The 26,305-nt window shown below is 35.6% G+C and overlaps 1 protein-coding gene and 1 non-coding gene across 2 annotated transcripts in view; both read left to right on the top strand.

The window, feature by feature from the left end:
* LOC134840571 (galactose-1-phosphate uridylyltransferase-like) overlaps positions 1–23,265 on the top strand; it is a 183,820-nt gene extending 160,555 nt beyond the window's left edge. Inside the window, exons 2-9 of the mRNA XM_063856484.1 lie at positions 2,717–2,941; positions 9,265–9,485; positions 17,510–17,658; positions 17,910–18,055; positions 19,320–19,360; positions 20,893–20,934; positions 20,999–21,466; positions 23,099–23,265. Coding sequence (XP_063712554.1) covers positions 2,717–2,941; positions 9,265–9,485; positions 17,510–17,658; positions 17,910–18,055; positions 19,320–19,360; positions 20,893–20,934; positions 20,999–21,466; positions 23,099–23,149 — 1,343 coding nt within the window. The 3' untranslated portion in view covers positions 23,150–23,265. The remainder of the gene's footprint in view (positions 1–2,716; positions 2,942–9,264; positions 9,486–17,509; positions 17,659–17,909; positions 18,056–19,319; positions 19,361–20,892; positions 20,935–20,998; positions 21,467–23,098) is intronic.
* Positions 2,153–2,224, top strand: Trnad-guc (transfer RNA aspartic acid (anticodon GUC)). The gene has a single exon. It is a non-coding gene; the product is annotated as a tRNA-Asp (tRNA).
* Positions 23,266–26,305: the final 3,040 nt, after the last annotated feature.

Raw genomic sequence — 26,305 nt, 5'->3', positions numbered from 1 at the left:
TTCTGCTCCGAGTTTTTTGCTGGGACTATAATGGGATGAGAAAAAGCTGCTTTTTTCACAAAATTATCGGATTTCATGTTGCTGTATACAGCAGGATTCCTGAACGCTGATCGAGTTCTATTGTGTCATTCTGTAACTTCATATGACACGAGCTTGGCACTTATGCTCGTAACTGTACAGTAAAGCAAAGCGGTGAGTATCCCAAATTGTCACGTTGGAGACCGGGTTTGGATTCCCCGCCGAAGAGGTTTTTAACTCCTGAATAATTTTTAGTTCGTATCGAAAATGCGTTGTTTTGTTTTTGAAATGGAACTACATGAAAACTGCTTTTTTTGAGTCGGTTCAAAGCTTGATTTTTCAAATATTTTACAATTATAATTTTTGCTGAGCATTTTTTGCTGGAACTATGTTGGGATGCGAAAAAGTAGTTTTTTTTACAAAAAATGTTGGGATTTCATGTGGCTGTATACAGCAGGGTTCCTAAACACTGATTGAGTTCTATTGTGACGTTCTATAATTTGAGAATTTCAAATGACACAAACTTGGCAGATATGCTGCGAATTGTATCTTCGGTAGTATAGTGGTGAGTATCCCAGACTGTCACGTTGGAGTCCGGGGTTCGATTCCCCGCCGAAGAGTTTTTATTTCCTGAATAATTTTTAGTTCGTATCGAAAAAACGTTTTTTTTTTGTTTTGATATGGAACTACATGAAAACAGCTTTTTTTTAGTCGGTTCAAAGCTTGATTTTTCAAGTATTTTACAAGTATAATTTTTGCTGAGCCTTTTTTGCTGGAGCTATGTTGGGATGCGAAAAAGTAGTTTTCTTTTTACAAAAAATGTTGGGGTTTCATGTGGCTGTATACAGCAGGGTTCCTAAACGCTGATCGAGTTCTATTGTGTCGTTCTGTAATTTGAGAATTTCAAATGACACAAACTTGGCAGATATGCTGCGAACGGTATCTCCGGTAGTATAGTGGTGAGTATCCCAGACTGTCACGTTGGAGACCGGGGTTCGATTCCCCGTCGAAGAGGTTTTTATTTCCTGAATAATTTTTAGTTCGTATCGAAAAAACAATTTTTTTTTTGTTTTTGACCTGGAACTACATGAAGTTTGCTTTTTTTTCAGTCGGTTCAAAGCCTTAAAATTAGTTTCAGATAGTTTACAACCATGACTTTCTGCTCCGAGTTTTTTGCTGGGACTATATTGAGATGAGAAAAAGCTGCTTTTTTCAAAAAATCATCGGATTTCATATTGCTGTATACAGCAGTATTCCTGAACGCTGATCGAGTTCTATTGTGTCATTCTGTAACTTGAGAATTTCATATGACGCGAGCTTAGCAGATTTGCTAGGAACTGTACAGTGTAGTAAAGCGGTGGGTATCCATGCTTGTCACGTTGGAGCCGGGTTCGTTTACCCGCCGAAGAGGTTTTTATTTCCTGATTAATTTTTAGTTCCTATCGAAAAAACGTTTTTTTTTTTTTTTTTTGAACTGGAACTACATGAAAATTGTTTTTTTTTCAGTTGCTTCAAAGCCTTAAATTTAGTTTCAGATAGCTTACAACCATGACATTCTGCTCCGAGTTTTTTGCCGGGACTATGTTGGGATGAGAAAAAGCTGCTTTTTTCAAAAAATGATCGGATTTCATGTTGCTGTATACAGCAGGACTCCTGAACGCTGATCGAGTTCTATTGTGTCATTCTGTAACTTCAGAGTTTCATATGACACGAGCTTGCCAGATATGCTCCGAACTGTACAGTGTAGTAAAGCGGTGAGTATCCCAACCTGTCACGTTGGAGACCGGGGTTGGATTCCCCGCCGAAGAGTTTTTCAACTCCTGAATAATTTTTAGTTCGTATCGAAAAAACGTTTTTTTGTTTTTGAAATGGAACTACATGAAAATTGCTTTTTTTTGAGTCGATTCAAAGCTTGATTTTTTTTTCAAGTATTTTACAAGTATAATTTTTTGTTGAGTTTTTTTTTGCTGGAACCATGTTCGGATGCGAAAAAGCAGTTTTTTTACAAGAAATGTTGGGATTTCATGTTGCTGTATACAGCAGTGTTCCTAAAAGCTGATCGAGTTCTATTGTGTCGTTCTATAATTTGAGAATTTCAAATGACGTGAAGTTGGAAGCTATTCGATGAATTGTATCTTCGGTAGTATAGTGGTTAGTATCCCAGTCTGTCACGTTGGAGACCGGGGTTCGATTCCCCGTCGAAGAGGTTTTTTTTCTGAATAATTTTTAGTTCGTATCAAAGAAACGTTTTTTTTTTGTTTTTGAACTGGAACTACATGAAGTTTGCTTTTTTTTCAGTCGGTTCAAAGTCTTAAATTTAGTTTCAGTTAGTTTACCCTTGTGTTTGCTCTCTCTATATGCGACATTGCTCGACTTTGTTCGGTTATACCGGACATTGTTTGACTTTACAGGACATAGTTTGACTTTGAACAAGTTGGTTCGACTTTTTTTGGACATTGTTCGACTCAGTTCAAATTTGTTCGATTTTACCAGGCATTGTGAGTCTTTGTTCAAACTTGTTCGGCTTCGCCCGATTTTTTTTTCGAAATATCTCGAGTTTTCAAAATATCTGACTTTGCTCTCGAACAAATTTTGCCACGCTCTCATCGGATAAACTGCTCCTCTTTTTCGAATTCAGCCTGATGTAGCTAGTTTTTCAATTGACTATCGTAATCAGATCGTAATATTTTTTTATCAGGTGTCAAGATAGGCCCCCACCAGAGGTACAACCCTCTCACGGGCACTTGGGTTCTTGTCTGTCCTAACCGGGCTAAAAGACCCTGGCAGGGGAAGGTGCATGAACAGCCCAAGAAGGACCAGCTGCAGAGTTCGTCTCAAGGTCGATCGACTGGAAAGGTTGTGACAGCTGATTCACAACCAAACCAATTGGCACCAGGAGGTGTTCGCTCAAACGGCCAGGCATGTTCAAACGTTTTCTTTCCTATCCTCCTGTAATTTTGATCATTAATATATTTTTTGTTCAAGTAGTTCAGTTCTCTGTGAAAATTGGCATCTGTGTTAATTATAAGATTACTAACACATTTCGTGCTCGTCTTAAACAAATTTATATTCTCCATGAGTGAGCATGGAGTTTTTTCCACTTGCGAATAAAAATTGGTATCAAATTAAATACGATATCTATTCGGTATCAAATATAAGACGTTTTTCCTGTGAAAAAATTGTCTAAAGTAAACTCGCTGTAATTTCTTTTTTCATGCTTCGAATTTTAATAGTTTAAATTGCCGGTTAATTACTTGAACTAAATTGCTTTGTTAATTTTTTGGTGACATGTTTTTTTGGTTAACTCTCGTCTACTTACGAGCTCTCAGCTTAGACTTATCCGTGTTTTCCTTGTTAGAGTAAACTTTATTTTCAACAATGTAGTGTTTTTTTGGTTTAAAATAATCGGTTATTGTTTTTTTTACTCAGTGGCACTATGATTATAAGTTTTTTGAGATTTTAATTTGTTCTTTTTCATTGTTCGCTGCAGGGGCGGATCTAGGATTTTCTCAAGGAGGCGAAATTTCAAAAAAAAATTTTTTTAGACCAACCAAATTGATTTTCCGAGCTCTCCTAAAGCACTTAAAATACCTTTTTGGTCAATTTTTAAAGTTTCTGCGCCGCAGGCAAATTTTGGGGAAAAAAAACAAGTCAGAAAAGCTTTTTTTGGGACTTTTTGAAAAAAAAACGTGTATATTGGCGCCAATTAGCCTTTAGAAAAAATTTAGGGTCGGTCGGCCAAAAACGGATTTCTGAAAACCAAAAGGGGACCCTTTGGGTCGGCAGGGGGTTAAATTGCTAAATCCGCAACCCCCCCCCCCCCCCTAAATCTGCCCCTGGTTCGCCGGAAATTTTTTATCTTGTAAAATTTCTTTAAAGTCGAGTGAACCATGACCTCAAAATTGATTAAGTAGTAAGCAAAAAATTTCGAAAATTTCCGACTTTAGATTTTGTATACCCCATGTAACTTAAGTTTGACAGGGAAAAATTGGCATAAATTGTTTTTTATTCTTTTGTCGCTTTTTCTATTTCTGAACTGCAGAGGTCAAATACTTTTCCGCCTTTTTCTTATTTTTAGATATAAGTTTCTTTGTTTTTTTTTCCAAGTGAAGAATGCCAAATTTACAAAATTCCCGAATGACTTCTGCAATGTGAAAGGTTTTTCAATTTTTGAATAACCACTACTCGTCATGTTTTGCACGCAATGCGAGCAGTATCTTATATAAATGATTTTTTTCAGCAAAAATTCTTAAAATTTGTTCACGCTCAAATAGGATTTTTTGCAGTTTGACTTTTGATTCCCTTAAAATTTCAATTTGTTTATTTTGTTAAAGGAGGGCAAACTCCTCTATCGAGTACAAGAAACGTAAACGACTTCTAATGTCGAGAAGGGATTTTATTTTTCAGATTTCCAAGCCGAAGAATAACTGTATTCATTGAACCAGTTTTCTCAAATTGAGTTGATTTTGTATTGCGAATAGACTATCTTCTGATTTTGGGTGGAACTATTAGATTTTTTTTTGTTTTAGTCTCGAGAAATTTTTAAAGGCTTGTAAGCAACTTGAATTAGCTCTGATTACCATCATAAAAAGCAAAAAATATATATCCGATTTTGGCTTTTTTCATTGCATGCAGAAAAGTTTAAAGGGTAAACGAGAGTATTGTTTTCGGCTTAGGAACGAAAGCAAACAGCCTGGATCTTACCACTTTTCAGTTAGTTTACCCTTGTGTTTGCTTTCTAGTTCAGTTCTCTATGAAAATTGGCATCTGTGTTAATTATAAGATTACTAACACATTTCGTGCTCGTCTTAAACAAATTTATTCTCCACGAGTGAGCTTGGAGTTTTTTCCACTTGCGAATAAAAATTGGTATCAAATTAAATTCGATATCTATTCGGTATCAGATAAAAGACGTTTTTCCTGTGAAAAAATTGTCTAAAGTAAACTCGCTGTAATTTCTTTTTTCATGCTTTGAATTTTAATAGTTTAAATTGCCGGTTAATTACTTTAACTAAATTGCTTTGTTAATTTTTTGGTGACAGTTTTTTTTTCGGTTAACTCTCGTCTACTTACGAGCTCTCAGCCTAGACTTATCCGTGTTTTCCTTGTTAGAGTAAACTTTATTTTTAACAATGTAGTGTTTTTTGGGTTAAAATAATCGGTTTTTGTTTTTTTTACTCAGTGTTCCTATGATTTTTGAAATTTATAAGTTTTTTGAGATATTAATTTATTCTTTTTCATTGTTCGCTGCAGGGGCGGATCAAGGATTTTCTCAAGGGGGCGAAATTTCAAAAAAATAAAATTTTTTAGACCAACCAAATTGATTTTCCGAGCTCTCCTAAAGCACTAAAAATACCTTTTTGGTCAATTTTTAAAATTTTTGCGCCGCAGGCAAATTTTGGGAAAAAAAAAACAAGTCAGAAAAGCTTTTTTGGGGACTTTTTGAAAAAAAAAACGTATATATTGGCGCCAAAGGGCCTTTAGAAAAAATTTAGGGTCGGTCGGCCAAAAACGGATTTCTGAAAACCAAAAGGGGACCCTTTGGGTCGACAGGGGGTTAAATTGCTAAATCCGCAACCCCCCCCCCCTAAATCTGCCCCTGGTTCGCCGGAAATTTTTTATCTTGTAAAATTTCTTTAAAATCGAGTGAACCATGACCTCAAAATTGATTAAGTAGTAAGCAATAAATTTCGGAAATTTACGACTTTAGATTTTGTATACCCCATGTAACTTAAATTTGACAGGGAAAAATTGGCATAAATTGTTTTTTATTCTTTTTTCGCTTTTTTTTTATTATTTCTGAACTGCAGATGTCAAATACTTTTCCGCCTTTTTCTTATTTTTAGATATAAGTTTCTTTGTTTTTTTTCCAAGTGAAGAGTGCCAAATTTACGAAATTCCCGAATGACTTCTGCAATGTGAAAGGTTTTTCAATTTTTGAATAACCACTACTCGTCATGTTTTGCAAGCAATGCGAGCAGTATCTTATACAAATGATTTTTTTCAGCAAAAATTCTTGAAATTTTTTCACGCTCAAATAGGATTTTTTGCAGTTTGACTTTTGATTCCCTTAAAATTTCAATTTGTTTCATTTGTTAAAGGAGGGCAAACTCCTCTATCGAGCACAAGAAACGTAAACGACTTCTAATGTCGAGAAGGGATTTTATTTTTCAGATTTCCAAGCCGAAGAAAAACTGTATTCATTGAACCAGTTTTCTCAAATTGAGTTGATTTTGTATTGCGAATAGACTATCTTCTGATTTTGGGTGGAACTATTGGAATTTTTTTGTTTTAGTCTCGAGAAATTTTTAAAGGCTGGTAGGCAACTTGAATTAGCTCTGATTACCATCATAAAAAGCAAAAAATATATATCCGATTTTGGCTTTTTTCATTGCATGCAGAAAAGTTTAAAAGGTAAACGAGAGTATTGTTTTCGGCTTAGGAACGAAAGCAAACAGCCTGGATCTTACCACTTTTCAGTTAGTTTACCCTTGTGTTTGCTTTCTATATATGCGACATTGCTCGACTTTGTTCGGTTATACCGGACATTGTTCGACTTTACAGGACATAGTTTGACTTTGAACAAGTTGGTTCGACTTTTTTGGACATTGTTCGACTCAGTTCAAATTTGTTCGATTTTACCAGGCATTGTGAGTCTTTGTTCAAACTTGTTCGGCTTTGCCCGATTTTTTTTTTCGAAATATCTCGAGTTTTCAAAATATCTGACTTTGCTCTCGAACAAATTTTGCCACGCTCTTATCGGATAAACTGCTCCTCTTTTTCGAATTCAGCCTGATGTAGCTAGTTTTTCAATTGACTATCGTAATCAGATCGTAATATTTTTTATCAGGGGTCAAGATAGGCCCCCACCAGAGGTACAACCCTCTCACGGACACTTGGGTTCTTGTCTGTCCTAACCGGGCTAAAAGACCCTGGCAGGGGAAGGTGCATGAACAGCCCAAGAAGGACCAGCTGCAGAGTTCGTCTCAAGGTCGATCGACTGGAAAGGTTGTGACAGCTGATTCACAACCAAACCAATTGGCACCAGGAGGTGTTCGCTCAAACGGCCAGGCATGTTCAAACGTTTTCTTTCCTATCCTCCTGTAATTTTGATCATTAATATATTTTTTGTTCAAGTAGTTCAGTTCTGTGAAAATTGGCATCTGTGTTAATTATAAGATTACTAACACATTTCGTGCTAGTCTTAAACAAATTTATATTCTCCATGAGTGAGCATGGAGTTTTTTCCACTTGCGAATAAAAATTGGTATCAAATTAAATACGATATCTATTCGGTATCAAATATAAGACGTTTTTCCTGTGAAAAAATTGTCTAAAGTAAACTCGCTGTAATTTCTTTTTTCATGCTTCGAATTTTAATAGTTTAAATTGCCGGTTAATTACTTTAACTAAATTGCTTTGTTAATTTTTTGGTGACATTTTTTTTTGGTTAACTCTCGTCTACTTACGAGCTCTCAGCTTAGACTTATCCGTGTTTTCCTTGTTAGAGTAATCTTTATTTTTAACAATGTAGTGTTTTTTGGTTTAAAATAATCGGTTATTGTTTTTTTTACTCAGTGGTACTATGATTTTTGAAGTTTATAAGTTTTTTGAGATATTAATTTATTCTTTTTCATTGTTCGCTGCAGGGGCGGATCTAGGATTTTCTCAAGGGGGCGAAATTTTAAAAAAAAAATTTTTTTAGACCAACCAAATTGATTTTCCGAGCTCTCCTAAAGCACTAAAAATACCTTTTTGGTCAATTTTTAAAATTTTTGCGCCGCAGGCAAATTTTGGGAAAAAAAAACAAGTCAGAAAAGCTTTTTTGGGGACTTTTTGAAAAAAAAAAACGTATATATTGGCGCCAAAGGGCCTTTAGAAAAAATTTAGGGTCGGTCGGCCAAAAACGGATTTCTGAAAACCAAAAGGGGACCCTTTGGGTCGACAGGGGGTTAAATTGCTAAATCCGCAACCCCCCCCCCCCCTAAATCTGCCCCTGGTTCGCCGGAAATTTTTTATCTTGTAAAATTTCTTTAAAATCGAGTGAACCATGACCTCAAAATTGATTAAGTAGTAAGCAATAAATTTCGGAAATTTACGACTTTAGATTTTGTATACCCCATGTAACTTAAATTTGACAGGGAAAAATTGGCATAAATTGTTTTTTATTCTTTTTTCGCTTTTTTTTTATTATTTCTGAACTGCAGATGTCAAATACTTTTCCGCCTTTTTCTTATTTTTAGATATAAGTTTCTTTGTTTTTTTTCCAAGTGAAGAGTGCCAAATTTACGAAATTCCCGAATGACTTCTGCAATGTGAAAGGTTTTTCAATTTTTGAATAACCACTACTCGTCATGTTTTGCAAGCAATGCGAGCAGTATCTTATACAAATGATTTTTTTCAGCAAAAATTCTTGAAATTTTTTCACGCTCAAATAGGATTTTTTGCAGTTTGACTTTTGATTCCCTTAAAATTTCAATTTGTTTCATTTGTTAAAGGAGGGCAAACTCCTCTATCGAGCACAAGAAACGTAAACGACTTCTAATGTCGAGAAGGGATTTTATTTTTCAGATTTCCAAGCCGAAGAAAAACTGTATTCATTGAACCAGTTTTCTCAAATTGAGTTGATTTTGTATTGCGAATAGACTATCTTCTGATTTTGGGTGGAACTATTGGAATTTTTTTGTTTTAGTCTCGAGAAATTTTTAAAGGCTGGTAGGCAACTTGAATTAGCTCTGATTACCATCATAAAAAGCAAAAAATATATATCCGATTTTGGCTTTTTTCATTGCATGCAGAAAAGTTTAAAAGGTAAACGAGAGTATTGTTTTCGGCTTAGGAACGAAAGCAAACAGCCTGGATCTTACCACTTTTCAGTTAGTTTACCCTTGTGTTTGCTTTCTATATATGCGACATTGCTCGACTTTGTTCGGTTATACCGGACATTGTTCGACTTTACAGGACATAGTTTGACTTTGAACAAGTTGGTTCGACTTTTTTGGACATTGTTCGACTCAGTTCAAATTTGTTCGATTTTACCAGGCATTGTGAGTCTTTGTTCAAACTTGTTCGGCTTTGCCCGATTTTTTTTTCGAAATATCTCGAGTTTTCAAAATATCTGACTTTGCTCTCGAACAAATTTTGCCACGCTCTTATCGGATAAACTGCTCCTCTTTTTCGAATTCAGCCTGATGTAGCTAGTTTTTCAATTGACTATCGTAATCAGATCGTAATATTTTTTATCAGGGGTCAAGATAGGCCCCCACCAGAGGTACAACCCTCTCACGGACACTTGGGTTCTTGTCTGTCCTAACCGGGCTAAAAGACCCTGGCAGGGGAAGGTGCATGAACAGCCCAAGAAGGACCAGCTGCAGAGTTCGTCTCAAGGTCGATCGACTGGAAAGGTTGTGACAGCTGATTCACAACCAAACCAATTGGCACCAGGAGGTGTTCGCTCAAACGGCCAGGCATGTTCAAACGTTTTCTTTCCTATCCTCCTGTAATTTTGATCATTAATATATTTTTTGTTCAAGTAGTTCAGTTCTCTGTGAAAATTGGCATCTGTGTTAATTATAAGATTACTAACACATTTCGTGCTAGTCTTAAACAAATTTATATTCTCCATGAGTGAGCATGGAGTTTTTTCCACTTGCGAATAAAAATTGGTATCAAATTAAATACGATATCTATTCGGTATCAAATATAAGACGTTTTTCCTGTGAAAAAATTGTCTAAAGTAAACTCGCTGTAATTTCTTTTTTCATGCTTCGAATTTTAATAGTTTAAATTGCCGGTTAATTACTTTAACTAAATTGCTTTGTTAATTTTTTGGTGACATTTTTTTTTGGTTAACTCTCGTCTACTTACGAGCTCTCAGCTTAGACTTATCCGTGTTTTCCTTGTTAGAGTAATCTTTATTTTTAACAATGTAGTGTTTTTTGGTTTAAAATAATCGGTTATTGTTTTTTTTACTCAGTGGTACTATGATTTTTGAAGTTTATAAGTTTTTTGAGATATTAATTTATTCTTTTTCATTGTTCGCTGCAGGGGCGGATCTAGGATTTTCTCAAGGGGGCGAAATTTTAAAAAAAAAATTTTTTTAGACCAACCAAATTGATTTTCCGAGCTCTCCTAAAGCACTAAAAATACCTTTTTGGTCAATTCTTAAAACTTTTGCGCCGCAGGCAAATTTTGGGAAAAAAACAAGTCAGAAAAGCTTTTTTGGGGACTTTTTGAAAAAAAAAACGTATATATTGGCGCCAAAGGGCCTTTAGAAAAAATTTAGGGTCGGTCGGCCAAAAACGGATTTCTGAAAACCAAAAGGGGACCCTTTGGGTCGACAGGGGGTTAAATTGCTAAATCCGCAACCCCTCCCCCCTAAATCTGCCCCTGGTTCGCCGGAAATTTTTTATCATTTAAAATTTCATTAAAATCGAGTGAACCATGACTTCAAAATTGATTAAGTAGTAAGCAATAAATTTCGAAAATTTACGACTTTAGATTTTTTATACCCCATGTAACTTAAGTTTGACAGGGAAAAATTGGCATAAATTGTTTTTTATTCTTTTGTCGCTTTTTCTATTTCTGAACTGCAGAGGTCAAATACTTTTCCGCTTTTTTCATATTTTTAGATATAAGTTTCTTTGTTTTTTTTTCCAAGTGAAGAATGCCAAATTTACAAAATTCCCGAATGACTTCTGCAATGTGAAAGGTTTTTCAAATTTTGAATAACCACTACTCGTCATGTTTTGCACGCAATGCGAGCAGTATCTTATATAAATGATTTTTTTCAGCAAAAATTCTTAAAATTTGTTCACGCTCAAATAGGATTTTTTGCAGTTTGACTTTTGATTCCCTTAAAATTTCAATTTGTTTCATTTGTTAAAGGAGGGCAAACTCCTCTATCGAGTACAAGAAACGTAAACGACTTCTAATGTCGAGAGTGGATTTTATTTTTCAGATTTCCAAGCCGAAGAAAAACTGTATTCATTAAACCAGTTTTCTCAAATTGAGTTGATTTTGTAAAAAAAAGTTTCAATCATAAGTTGTTCTAGAAATTCAAACAGCTTCAAGGCCATCTTTTTTTGTAATTAAGAGTGGATGAGTGTTCTTCAGACTCTTATTTAGGTCGCGATTATTATTTTTTTTAAAGTTCTCTTTCAGGATTAGTTTTAAAATTTGTTCAGGCTCATTTTTGATTTTTTCGCAATTTGATTTTTGATTTCTTTTGAAAGACAGCTCATTTTCTTGTCAAAAGTAAAGCAAACCCTACTATCGAACAGCAAAAAGTAAAGGCCACAAAAAACTTGATCAATTTTTTATTTCGAAAGTAGATTTCAATTTTCATATTTCCCAGTTAAATAAAAAAAAGTTTACTTTTTGATCCAGTTTTCTCTGATTGGAATAATATTATCAAAAAAAACTATCCTTCATTGTTGTAGGAATTCAAAGAGCTTCAAGGGCATCTTTTTCTTAGAAATTCGAACTTTTAGGTTTCTTTCAAAAACAAGTCAGTATTTTTTTGTTTACTCGCGTTCGTTGACTCTTTTCCAACTGTCTGTTGGCTATGTTTCAAAATAGCCAATAGTAAATAAGTAACAAAAATAGTTTCAAAACAGTCATATTAAAATAAGTCAATTACCGTTCAACTACAAGAGTTATATGAACCAATAGTTTGCTTCTTTTATAACGAAACCCTTGAGATATAAAAAAAAATTCCAAGTCGCCCTCGGTCACTGACAACTTTAAATCTTTCTGCAACGTTTGTATTCGGCAAATATCAATAAAAAGTTCATGTAACTGTTTACTTTTTTTGAGTTTTCACGCGTTCTTTCTAATTTTTGGAATACTGAAATCTGATTGTCTGATATTTTATTCTCACCGTTCATTCGGTCCTTCGCCTATGAAGGGTTCCACCGAGGGAGTCAGCCATCTATCAGCTAAATGGCGACAGGGCTTAAATAATTGACAGTTGTGTTTAACAATAAGTTGGGGGAAACCAAGCCATGCATGCTGTCTTTCAACTTGAAAGAGTTTTCTATAAGCTTTGCGAGCTCTTCCGAACTTTTTGAATTTATCGCTTTTAATTTCGCCAACTCAATCCTTTGTCAAAACCTCTCAAAATGTGGAGGGGGGGGGGGGTGGTATGTTAGCTTCGAAAATTTAGAACTTTATCACTTGTCAGTGCTGCTGATGAAGGATTTGCTTTCACCCTCCCCATATCCTGCTACCTTCTCCTATCAGTTTTTGGAGAGCTCTAGATGCTCACACTATAGCTGAATTTCACAAAAAGCACTGAACGATGACGGTGCAAACAGGCAGTTGGGTTGTTTACAAAACGGTTAAAAACTAAACTATTTGTTGGTTATTTGTAGGTACCCGGGATTCGGAGCAATGTGGACATAAAAATAAGGATTGTTCAGTCGAAGCATGCATAGAATTAACATGACTGGAATATTCGTAGACAAATATCACAGTTCATATGAATTTTATAAAGTGTATATTTTCGCAAGCTTGCATATGAGTGCATTTTCATTTTGCCGAGATGTATCTTGAAGAATTTATAACCAGTATCCCTTGTTCTGGTTAGTTTTTAAATACATCAATTTTTTAGACATTGGTCCTTATTACGGCTAAAACGTGGCTTTAATTTTTCTGACATTTTTTTAACATATAAAATTTGAAAAAAGGAAGACCATTTTTGAGACTGTGTTTTTGTTCATTGATTGTATTTTGGTGTTTTTGCAAAAAATCAGAGGCCTATCGTTAAGAGCAATAGAGCGATAGAAAGAAAAAGTGAAACGCGAACAAAATTTTGGAACGGTTTTTCTTGACACTAAGTTTTTGCTTGCATTTGCAGCAGCAAGTGTTTTGTGGTCGTGCACCAGATTTTTTCCTCTCAACGACTTTTTCAAGTATACGTTCTTGCAGATGATCGTTACGGCACGTCTTTCAGCTCGTGTTATCTGCTCAAGTTCAACTTTCCCCGAGTTAAATCGGTACATGACCTGATTTGTACATCAACTGAAATTTCCAGCTATCGTTTAGTTCGAAAGTCATTTGATTTCCAGCTGTAATGGCTACCTTTTCTATGCTCAAGCTTTTTCTGCTTGAGTTCTAATTCTCTTTAGAAATTTGGCTAAAATGTATAAAATGGATGTGAGACCAATGAGTGTAAGCGATAATGATTACCTGCTAAAAAACCAGAAAAAAAAGCAATTTAATATATATTTTTAAAAATTTCACAGCTTTTTTCTAGTTTATTTGTTTCATCGTAAGCGTAGCTTTTGATGCTCCGACTCTTTCGATTTCTTCCAGTAAAGTGTTGTTTTTGAGTTTTTTTTCTTGGTTTTTCCTTTTTCAACAAAAGTTTTTGTGGAACTACCTATTGATCCAGTTTTTTTTCAAATCTGCTGAGATTTTTAGCAAGCTTTGTCGCCATTTTTTTTGTCTGAACTCAACCCAATTTGAAAAAACGCGTTTTAAATTTCAAGCTATGCTCATTTTGTTCGGATAATTTAAATCACCACTGTAGCTCAGTTTATTTTATTGCAAGTGGCTACGCCTCGCTTCTTTACACTTACGAAGTTAGTATATTAGTACTCACTTAGGCTAGAAAAAGAAAGGACCAAAATAACATACTCTTTCCCCCCCCCCCTCACCTCTCCCCCCCCCCCCTCCCCCGTCCAAAGCCGTTTGGGGTGATGTTTACTTGGTTCAAAGTTAGAAATTTTCATCCAATCAGAATCGAGCATTTTACATGCACCGTTTACCAAATTTAATGCGAATTAAATGCTGGGGTGAAAGATCTTAACTTGGTCTATGTGGGGGAATGTCAACTTGATCCAAAAGAAAATTCGACCTAGAAGCTTCGAAAATTCAGTACTTTATCACTTATTAGTGCTGCTGATAAGGATTTGCTCTCACCCTCCCCATATCCTGCTATCTCAACTCCAGCTTACTCTTCCGTCCATTCTTCTTAAACCCCACTCAGAACTATCTTCTCCTAACAGTTTTTGGAGAGCTCTAGATGCTCACACTATAGCTGAATTTCACAGAAAGCACTGAGCTATGACGGTGCAAAGAGGCAGTTGGATTGTTTACAAAACGAATTAAAAACTAAACTTTTTGTTGGTTACTTGTAGGTGCCCGGGAATCGGAGCAATGTGGACATGTAAATAAGGATTGTACAGTCGAAGCATGCATAGAGTTAACATGACTGGATTATTCGTAGAAAAATATCCCAGTCCATATGAATTTTATAAACTGTATTTTTTTGCATGCTTGCATATGAGTGCATTATCATTTGGCCGAGATAAAACTTATTTTTTTACCAGTATCCCTTCTGCTGGTTAGTTTTCAAATACATTTTTTTATAGACATTGGTCCTTATTACAGCTAAAACATGGCTTTAATTCTTCTGATATTCTTTTAACATATAAGATTTGAAAAAAGGAAGACCATTTTTTGAGACTGTGCTTTTTTTCATTGATTGTATTTTGATGTTTTGCCAAAAGTTAGAGGCGTATCGTTAAGAAGAATAGAGCAATAGAAAGAAAAAGTGAAGCGTGAATGAAATTTTGGATCGCTTTTTTTGACACTAAGCTTTCGCTTGCATTTGCAGTAGCAATTGTTTTGTGGTCGTGCACTAGATTTTTACCTCTCAACGACTTTTTCAAGTATACTTTCTTACAGCTGATCGTTACGAAACGTTTTTCAGCTCGTGGTATCTGCTCAACTTGAATTTTCCCCAAATTATATCGGTACCTGGCCTGATTTGTACATCATTTGAATTTTCCAGCTAATGTTTAGTTCGAAAGTCATTTGATTTCCGGCTGTACTGCCTACCTTTTGTATGCTCAAGCCTTTTCTTCTTGAGTTGTAATTCTCTTTAGAATTTGGCTAAAATGTATAAAATGGATGTGAGACCAATGAGTGTAAGCGATAATGATTACCTGCTAAAAAACCAGAAAAAAAAGCAATTTAATATATATTTTTTAAAATTTCACAGCTTTTTTCTAGTTTATTTGTTTCATCGTAAGCGTAGCTTTTGATGCTCCGACTCTTTCGATTTCTTCCAGTAAAGTGTTGTTTTTGAGTTTTTTTTCTTGGTTTTTCCTTTTTCAACAAAAGTTTTTGTGGAACTACCTATTGATCCAGTTTTTTTTTTCAAATCTGCTGAGATTTTAAGCAAGCTTTGTCGCCATTTTTTTTGTCTGAACTCAACCCAATTTGAAAAAACGCGTTTTAAATTTCAAGCTATGCTCATTTTGTTCGGATAATTTAAATCACCACTGTAGCTCAGTTTATTTTATTGCAAGTGGCTACGCCTCGCTTCTTTACACTTACGAAGTTAGTATATTAGTACTCACTTAGGCTAGAAAAAGAAAGGACCAAAATAACATACTCTTTCCCCCCCCCCTCACCTCTCCCCCCCCCTCCCCCGTCCAAAGCCGTTTGGGGTGATGTTTACTTGGTTCAAAGTTAGAAATTTTCATCCAATCAGAATCGAGCATTTTACATGCACCGTTTACCAAATTTAATGCGAATTAAATGCTGGGGTGAAAGATCTTAACTTGGTCTATGTGGGGGAATGTCAACTTGATCCAAAAGAAAATTCGACCTAGAAGCTTCGAAAATTCAGTACTTTATCACTTATTAGTGCTGCTGATAAGGATTTGCTCTCACCCTCCCCATATCCTGCTATCTCAACTCCAGCTTACTCTTCCGTCCATTCTTCTTAACCCCCACTCAGAACTATCTTCTCCTAACAGTTTTTGGAGAGCTCTAGATGCTCACACTATAGCTGAATTTCACAGAAAGCACTGAGCTATGACGGTGCAAAGAGGCAGTTGGATTGTTTACAAAACGAATTAAAAACTAAACTTTTTGTTGGTTACTTGTAGGTGCCCGGGAATCGGAGCAATGTGGACATGTAAATAAGGATTGTACAGTCGAAGCATGCATAGAGTTAACATGACTGGATTATTCGTAGAAAAATATCCCAGTCCATATGAATTTTATAAACTGTATTTTTTTGCATGCTTGCATATGAGTGCATTATCATTTGGCCGAGATAAAACTTATTTTTTTACCAGTATCCCTTCTGCTGGTTAGTTTTCAAATACATTTTTTTATAGACATTGGTCCTTATTACAGCTAAAACATGGCTTTAATTCTTCTGATATTCTTTTAACATATAAGATTTGAAAAAAGGAAGACCATTTTTTGAGACTGTGCTTTTTTTCATTGATTGTATTTTGATGTTTTGCCAAAAGTTAGAGGCGTATCGTTAAGAAGAATAGAGCAATAGAAAGAAAAAGTGAAGCGTGAATGAAATTTTGGATCGCTTTTTTTGACACTAAGCTTTCGCTTGCATTTGCAGTAGCAATTGTCTTGTGGTCGTGCACTAGATTTTTACCTCTCAACGACTTTTTCAAGTATACTTTCTTACAGCTGATCGTTACGAAACGTTTTTCAGCTCGTGGTATCTGCTCAACTTGAATTTTCCCCAAATTATATCGGTACCTGGCCTGATTTGTACATCATTTGAATTTTCCAGCTAATGTTTAGTTCGAAAGTCATTTGATTTCCGGCTGTACTGCCTACCTTTTGTATGCTCAAGCCTTTTCTGCTTGAGTTCTAATTCTCTTTAGAATTTGGCTAAAATGTATAAAATGGATGTGAGACCAATGAGTGTAAGCGATAATGATTACCTGCGTTTTATTTTACTGCAAGTGGCGAGTGTATTAGTACGATTCTTCTTTTTAACCAACCTAAGTCGCACATATTGGTGCCACTTTTATGGGCGCCTTTGCAGCGTTTTAATAGAATATGTTTTGAGATTTGAATCGTAATAAGTTGACACAGTTGGTGAATTTTTAATTCATCAAATGAACCGAAAAACAAATTTTGTTTCGAACAACATAACAATAATGAAAACTCGAGTTCAGAAATGTTCTAACTCAATAAATTTCGCAGTTTTTGAAATGCGTAACTTATACAAAATGTGGCTTTATGATTTGCGATTTGCTACGTGCAAGTTAATGGGGATGCGTTCAGTTTGATATATTCCAAATTATTACTTGCAAAACTGAGTCTATTTGTATTTGGTGCCACTTTTCACTTTTGCTGAATGGCATTGGCAATTTATAAGCATATGTAGCTGCTTTATTTGTGATTAGTGCTTATGGATTGTTAAACTTGCGTAGCTGTGTGGATAGTGCGTGAGATTCAAAAGCTCTGGACTGCAGTATGTCGCAGATTCGAATCCCACGCATAGCCGAGTTTTTGCTAATCGAGGCTTATTTCTACTTTTTTCTTTTTTCACTTGATAGAGCTGCTTTTTGGTCGTGTTTTCGCAAGTGTTTGAGAAGCGCAGCTTCGCTTCTGTGTTGTAAATTTAAAATGTTTTTTCGTGGCAAACAAAGTGCTTTGAAAATGGAAACTATTTTAAAACGGTTTACTAATTTTCTCAATTTTGAATTCTCAGGTGAACCCGGATTATGATTCAGTATATACATTTCCAAACGACTTCCCGGCACTGTTGCCCAGAACAGGGCTAGAAAGTGGCGAGAAAACCTTCGAAAGGGAAGAAAGCGATGATGATCTATTTGTCAACAAATCCGCCTATGGGTACTGGTAAGTTCACTTTTTTGAGGCGCTACACTATCTTACAAAGGGAAACAGTTACAGCGTCATACTTTCATAGCTACCATATGATATAGGCGCAAACTGACAGAAGTGTTTGAATTGGCGGTTTTTGTGATATAAGTGAGACATAGTTATAAGTCCTCCCTGAATTCAATTTTGCTTTTCGAAACCCTCATCTTCCTTCCAAATCTAACCCAGACGTCCAGGGTTTCTAGAGTATTTTGGTTTCATTGTTTCAGCGAAGTCATGTGTTTCCACCCCGATTCCAGCCTGACCATTCCTCTGATGAGCCAGCTTCAAATCAGGGTTGTGATTGACAGCTGGTGTGATCGACTGTTGCACCTGGGCAAAACTTATAAGTGGGTGCAGATATTCGAAAACAAGGGTATGTATTAAATATCAGATTAAATTTATGTTCTCATGTCCTGAATAAACCAAGTTAAGATCCTCCGACTCACTGTTTAAGTTAGATTGAAAGTGCCTAGTAAGGCGGATAAAAACTGGATTCTGATTGGTTGAAAACTCCAACAAAGAACCAACTTAACACCTTCTTACAGTGCATTAGGGGGATCATGTTAATTGGTTCCGAACTATCTGAAAAACCAAGTTTCCAGGTTTTGAATATTAGGTTTTTTCAGCTCCAGGTTGAAGAGGTTGTCTGATTATTGAGATTATTTTGTGCTGCAATTGTAGATTAAGTACGCCTTAGTCATGAAACTCGAGCAAAAAACTGCGTAAGATGCATTTAATGCGATGATATCTTTCACCTTTCTGGGCTTCAAAAACTCTGTTTCCGAACTATTTCCATCAGATTTTTTCTCGAAAAGCCAGAATGTTTCGGGAAAAAATAAAAATTCGAATATATGTTTATTCTTTACGTTCAATTAAAATGAAGTGTGAAAACCAAATATGTGAAATAGCCTGCTTCGTACTTATACCAATTCTTAAGAAAACCGGAAATTGCTAAACAAAATTTTGCATGTAAAATTTTGCTGGTGTTATTTTAATAAGATAATAATCATATCCTTCCTTTCACCTTGTCGGCTTTAACACTCTCGTATGAACTTTCATCATGATATCTTCTTCAAAAAATCAACAGAATTCAGAAAAAGTAAAAAAAAAGATAGTTCTATGGTCAACTTTTTCATTGATCGAAATTGGTTGTCGGAACTAGTGGCGTAGTTCTGTAAGTCTAGCTACTGGGACGACAGGGAGTGTGGGATCGGTTCTCAGAGTGGGACACTGTTGGTTGGTGGCTTGTGTTGATCTGGTGTCCACACTAAGCTCTATGTCAATATGGTTGTGTAGTGCAAGCGACATGACCAGGTTGTATGATGAGAGGCGAACCGGCCCAGGGTGGAAACACAGCAGGCAAAAGTCTCCGCACGGAGCGGTAGTTGGACAGCACTAGTGAGCGAGCACCTCTCAACAGCCACTCTGAGAACTGGGACTCAATCCTAAATTTTTCTCTGTGTTCGGTGTCTTTGACAGCTTGATGTTCCCAGTTTGATGTTTCTCTGTCTGAGTGTATGAGTTCGGTGTCTTTGACAGACTAAATAGAAACAAAATTGTTTTGAAAGAAGACCGTGCAAATCTGTTCCGCAAAGAATTAACAATGTTAGAAGTTGATTTGAAAATTTGCATTTCAGGCCAAATTATGGGATGCTCCAATCCTCATCCTCATTGCCAAGTTAGTGCCCATCTCTTGAATTTATCCATGTAATTTTGAACGTTCCCAGCTTTTTTGCGCTTTTCTTTTTTGCGCTTTTTCCCAATCTTCGAAAAACCACTTGCATCATAACCAGAAAGCAGTCAGAAAACGGATCTATTCAATTATTTCCCTGGTTACAAAAGGGGGAATTCTTTACCAGGTACGAAATCCACATATGCCTAACCATTGGTTTTATTATTTGTTGTGGTGGTTACTTTTTACTAGGTACAATTAAATAAGTGAGGGAATAGATGAAGAGAGCCAAGAAAACTAGTTTTTTTGGTAAAGCGAAAAATAAATATCCCCCGAATTTTTTCTCTATAACCTGCAAAGAGTAACAAAATTGAATTAATAAAGAGTGGTTGGATTTTCTGAAAAAGAGGTTCCAAAATTAAGAGGGATTTGTTCACGTTCAATTTATATTGTCGATTCTGTTTTTTTCCTATGAAGCCGGTGTAATATGGTTTTTTTGTGAGAAAATTGTGGACTTCCGGGTTCACTTCCATAGAACGAAAATGCTAATCATACAATTCCATAAATTAAGTCTATGAAACAATACTAATCATACAATATTCATACATTTTGCTCATCTTTGTCATTTTTGTCATCGAATTTTCAAAGAACTGTCTTTTATGTACAAAGAACTTTCATGTATAAAAAGTTACTAGACTCATAGACCTTCCATGCAGTTTTCTGTACTTATGGATTTGCATAAAAATTGTATGATTAGCATTTTGGTCAACCTGGGCTTAAGAAGTAGCGCTTCGCTATCTCGTCTTAATTTATAGTCTCGATTTAAACTTCACTATCGCGAGTAAAAAGGGGCAATGCTATTCATTTTACCTGTTCTATTTACTTTACCGTACTTTACTGAGCGTTAGTGCTCTTTTTTTCTATCCTAAGTCGCCAATATTGGTGGCACTTTGGGGGCACTTTTACGGCTTTTCGATAGCATGTGCTTTGACATTAGAATAATTATAAGTTAACGCAGTGGGTGCATTTTAAATTCATCAAATGATCCGAAAAAAATGTATTTGTTTCAAACAACATAACAATAATAACAACGCGATTTCAGAAACTCAATATAACTCGCAATTTTCAAATTGCATAATATATACATAATGTGCTTTCCAATTTATGACATGTAAATTTAGTGTGGATGCCTTCAGTTTTTTTATTCCAAACTATTAACTATTACTTGCAAAATTGTGGCTATTTGGTGCCATTTTTACTGCATCGCATTGGCAATTTGTTAGCATACGTAGCTGCTTTCTTGTGATTAGTGTTTGCCGGTGATTACGCGCTCGTGGCCGAGAGGTCAGGGCGTGAGACTTCATTTCTCGAGTTCGCACGTTCGAAGCCCATGTGTAGCGAAGTTTTACTAATTCGAGGTTTATTTCTATTTTTTCTTGTTTCACTTTATAAAGCTCGTTTTTGTCGTATTCTCGCTAAGGTTCGTTAAGCGCAGTTTCGCCTGTGTGTTGATTTCATGATATTGTTCGCTGTTTTAGATTTGGTCTAGTGATTTCTTGCCCCAAGAATGCTCAAAAGAGGTTAATTATAGTTACTTTATAAATCAAAAGCGAAAAAATTTTTACATGCTTGGTTTTTTTTCAGGATACTTGCTTGCGAAATTACAAAAACAAACATGGGTCGAATTTGTTGATCGACTATGTTAACAAAGAGTTACAAAAACACGAGCGGATAGTTGTTAAAAACGACCACTGGGTGGCCATAGTTCCATACTGGGCGCTATGGCCTTTCGAGACCATAGTCCTACCTCTGAGTCACAGACTCAGACTGACTGACTTGAGCCATTCAGAGCGGGATTCTCTAGCCCGCATGATGAAAGATTTGACGACCAAGTATGACAACTTATTCACGTGTTCCTTTCCATACTCGATGGGATTTCATGGTGCACCCACCGGAGATGGTTATGGGGAAAAAGAGGAGGAGGGGGAGTATTCCCACTGGCAACTTCATTTGCATTACTACCCACCCCTGTTGCGGTCCGCCTCAGTGCAGAAATTTATGGTGGGGTATGAGATGCTGGCCCAGCCTCAGCGGGACATCACTCCCGAAATGGTTAGTACCTTTTCCTGAGATTCATCCGGTCACAGAGGCTAACTGGAACTTGTTTACTATTTTCCCCTATAGCACATAACGTGAAGAACTTGGTTAAAAATATACGAAATTTATTCCTTGTAACGACTAACTCCTTCTCTTTTATCTTCTGGATACCATGTAACAAAATCAGCAATGATGTTCTTATAAAGCCTCGCATTCTTATAAAAAGAGGTGTTTGAGTACAGTCAAGGTTCTTGATACGAATTTCTATTATTTCAATTTTCGACTTTTATCTGAAAAATAATGTTGATTTTTTCTCCTGTGAGTGGACCGAGGTCCCTGGTCTCAGTAACTAGATGTAATTAATCACTTAAAAGTTATTTTTACAATAGTTAATGAACGCAGTTTAGACTTTTATATAGGTCGTGATAAGTTTTTTTTCAGGAAAAGTCAAAATTTGTTCAGGCTCAAGTTTACTTTTTGTGGGTTGACTTTTGAGTTCTTTTCAATTTCAGCTCATTTCTTTTGTTAAAAGGAAGGTAATTTTCACTATAAAGCAGCTAAAGTGTAAACTTCTATGAAAACATGATCGACTTCTAATTTCAGTTTTACCAGACAAGTAAAAATTTTTTACCTATTGATCCAGTTTACTCTGCTCTTATTGGGGTAATTTTATTCATAAAATTTCAACCATATATTGTTCTGTAAATTCAAAGAGCTTCAAGGCCATCTTCTTTAAAAATAAGAGTGAATGAGCTTAGTTCAGACTCATATACAGGTCGCGATGATTTTTTTTTCAGGAAAAGTCTTAAAATTTGTTCAGGCTATTTAAAAAAAATTTCGCGTTTGTCTTTAAATTTTTTTTTTAATTTTATTCATTGTTTTTTTTTACAGGAAGGCAAACTCCACTATCGAACAGCAAGCAAAAGTATACAGGCCACGAAAAACGTGACCGACTTCTAGTTTTTAAAGTTAGTTTTATTTTTTCAGACTCCCAGTGAAATTAAAATTTTACCTATTGATTCAGTTTTCTCAAATTGAGTTAATTTTATCAAAATGTACAAACCTTAAATAGTTCTATAAATTCAAAGAGCTTTAAAGGCATCTGTTTTTTTTCTTAGAATTTGGAAAGTTGAGATTATTAAAAAAAAAGCGAGTCAGTTTTTCTGTTTACTTGCGTTCATTGACTCTTTTCCAACTGTCTGTTGACTATGTTTCGAAATTGACACTTTTTCAAAAACAAGATAGTATTTTTTTGCTTACATGCGTTCATTGACTCTTTTCCAACTGTCTGTTGACTATGTTTCGAAATTGACACTTTTTCAAAAACAAGATAGTATTTTTTTGCTTACATGCGTTCATTGACTCTTTTCCAACTGTCTGTTGGCTATGTTTCATTTGTTTTGAGGTCTGTTGTTCGATTCCCGCTACAATCCGAGCTTGTTTTGTCTGGTTGAGAAAGAATTACCCAGTCCAGTGAAATAACTTACAAAAAATCATGTATTTTCAAATTGGCAGATCAGTAGTTCTCCCTTAAGAACTGAAGAGCCAGTGTGCAGGTCTTTTACCTCGTGATTGAATCGTTTTAGAAAGTGAGTCATACGAATCAGGTAGCGTAAAAAAGGCATATAATGGTTATCTGTGTTTCAGGCCGCCGAATTTCTCAAAGTGCAGTCAACTACGCATTACTCGGAACAATAGAACTCTGGACAAAGTGGTCTATGAAGTCATCTATTGCAAATTTTAACTCTCATATTTAAAAGTTTATTAGGTGCTGCCCGCACTGGCAAAGATGGGTTAAAGTAGATTGGAACAGATTTTATAGAGATTATATACAGTATGAAAATCGATAATATAAAGCCCATATTCTGCCCCCCCCCCCCCCCCACATTTCATAATTTCTATTCTCATAGGTGGTTTTACACAAGTGTAGCGTAGTGTGATAGTACGATGGGACTTTTTTTCTAATTGTTCATAAAAGTTACGTGCTTTTCATGGATGAGATGAACTTTTTCTTTTTTTGTTTCATAAGTTTACTCGTGCCAAGTAAAATATCTAATAATCAGATTTTGAACACAAAAATATGCATGCCCGTACCCTACAAAAACTTGGAAATCAGATATAAAATGATAATGTTCTATGATTTCGTTGCATATTTTTGAGCTCAAAATCTGATTCAAGTGAGATTTGGATGGAATTTAGCGAGTCGGAAAAACCATTCAAATAAAAAACTTATTTCAAATCATATCTGAGCATCTTAAAATCTTGCCGATTTCAAATCTTGTGGACTATGTTTCATTTGAACATGAAAAGTCAGGATCAGATCTGATGCATGTATGGATTTTGTCACAAATGCAGTCGTGCTCAGAGCCAGATTCAGACCTAGAACATACATGGGTCACTACTAAATGAGATCAATTTAAATCGATTCAAAATCACTTTAAATTCATCCATTTTTTCTAGATAATTTTCTTATAGATAATTATCTTAATCCATTTTTAAATTACCCATTTTTGTCAATGCGAGTGAGATTTATTGCTCAGGGCTATTTATACTCTTTAGTAATTTATTCACAATATCAAGACAAATAATTAAAATTTTATTGGTTTTTTAATTTGTAGATACTGCTAGCAATAACATCAGTAGAAGGGCGATAAGTTTTAGTAAATGCTACAAAAGGAAGGCGAAAAGGACTATGAAACATCGATTCAAAAACTCAAAATTCATTCTGCAGCAACGGAAATTAGATTTTGGGCCATATTTTAAACCCAAAATCAGTTACCGAAATAAAGGTCAGATGGACTTCAAATCTTATTCAGTCGTGAATCGAGATACAACTTCTGATCATCGGAAAAAACTAATGTGAAGTTTTTCTTTTAGATTATGTCAGAGCGGACAGAGGATCCTTTTTATCAAATGTTTAAGCCTTTTCTATAATTATTGAAATTCAAAAAAATTCAGCTCGTAGTAAATGTATATTGAACTTGCTGATTCCAACTTCAAAAAAACGCTACAAGTTTAATCTTTTTTTATAATGCACACATGGCTGTGGTGCGAACATTTTGTGCTACACTGGGCTACCAAAATAACTAGACACATGATTCAACGAGCATATGAACGAGCTATTTTTCTTCGCGTTTCCGTCTTTTTCTCTGCAACTTATTAAGATACAGGGTTAAAAATTTAACACTTGCTAGATGAAACTATTTAGAAAGACTTAGCCGGGTCGAAACTCAAAAAACATTGCTCTGAAGGCGTAGAATAGCTAGTATATGCTTAGTTATTTCAGAGGTGTTCTTGATCTGGAAACATCCTCGCGAACAGTATAAGAAATTTGAATACATGGTAATACATTGGTTTTTAGGGAGACTGATGAGCTTGGCTTCCTCTTTATACAACGGAAAAACTACTAAGAAAAAAATTGAAAAAGTGACTCCGTCTTGCGTCAAAAAAAAAAGAGTTAAATATTTATAATTCATTTCTCGGGGATGAACGAAATGAGCCAATAAAAGAGCTGCTCCCGCAATTGTTTTGCAAAACTGACTGCTTCGATCTATACACAGGATTCTCATAGCACTTATATTGTCTCTAAAATTTGGACAAATTTTCGTGAACTTGCCCCCATGTTTGTGTCGTCAAACTAAATACGATAGTTTTTGAAGCCGGTCCGAATCACTCTTTCATTTAACCTCTTTTTCAGTTTTCTGTTGTCTGAGGACTGAACCAAGCTCCTCAGTCTCCCTAAGAACCAATTTAAGACCATGGCTTCAGATTTTTTATGTTGTTTCCAGATCAAGAACACCTCTAAAATAATTTAGGATATATTGGCTACCCTACGCCTTCAAAGCAGGATGTTTTGAGTTTCGCCCTAAATAATTTCATCTAGCAAGTGTAAAATGTTCAACCCTATATTTGTTTTAAGTTTCAGAGAAAACGACAAAAACGTAAAGAAAAAACTTTTGTTCATATGCTCGTTGAATTTGAGTGTCTATTTATTTATTGTAGCCCCATGTACTGGCTTGGTTCAGCAAATGAATTTTTCATGATTGCAAATTGACGCGTCTCTGTTTTAAATTGTCTTTCTGATTCTGCAATCAGAAAGATACTTTAAGTAACTGCAATCGAAAGTATCTTCCACTTACCGCAGTCACAAGTATCTTTCAACTAACGCAGCTAGTTTTATTATTTCCCTAATATGGCTCTCAGTTCAGGTCGTATTCATTATTCTGGAATTTCACTCGTCTTTTTCTGGAACATCAGGCCATTGTAAAATCTGGATACTGCTATTTTGTTTCGAATCATAATTTGGTGTCCTGTAATTTCCTCGTTAGGATGCATGACGTTGCACGGTTGACGGTGTTGACCAGCTGCCAGATCGGTCTTGGAAGACACTGGTATTCATACCTGGGTATGTCTAAAGCAACCCCTGTTTCCGTCTGAACAGACGAGTTTGGACTGACTGTGTTGTACAGTCAGTCCGACCGTTTAAAAAGCTCATTGTTAATATCCCAATGCCAATGAGTTTTTCTGAAGTTTTCGCACGAGGGTGACACACAAGGCATGTTATGCCTTGTGCTAAATGATGTCTTTTACAGTGCACTATGCCCGAAAGTTGGTTTGGACTCGTAAGGTGGGTGGTAAGGCAACTTGCCAACCTTTTGAGAGGCAAATCCTGGTGTTTCAGACCCCCTCAGTAAAGGTCTGGCAGACTATACTCTGGTGCAATTGATTGCTTTGCACTAGGCTGAAAACTCGTTACAAAGAGTGATAGGGGCAGTTTCAGAGGGCTTTATTAATGAAAGTGCCTGCGAGGTATTTGCGGTTTCAGAGATCATCATTTACTTACTCGTGTCAAAA

Source organism: Symsagittifera roscoffensis, chromosome 1, assembly GCF_963678635.1.
Source record: "Symsagittifera roscoffensis chromosome 1, txSymRosc1.1, whole genome shotgun sequence".
In the NCBI taxonomy this organism is placed as follows: domain Eukaryota; kingdom Metazoa; phylum Xenacoelomorpha; order Acoela; family Convolutidae; genus Symsagittifera; species Symsagittifera roscoffensis.
This window is presented reverse-complemented; position numbering and strand designations above follow the sequence as displayed.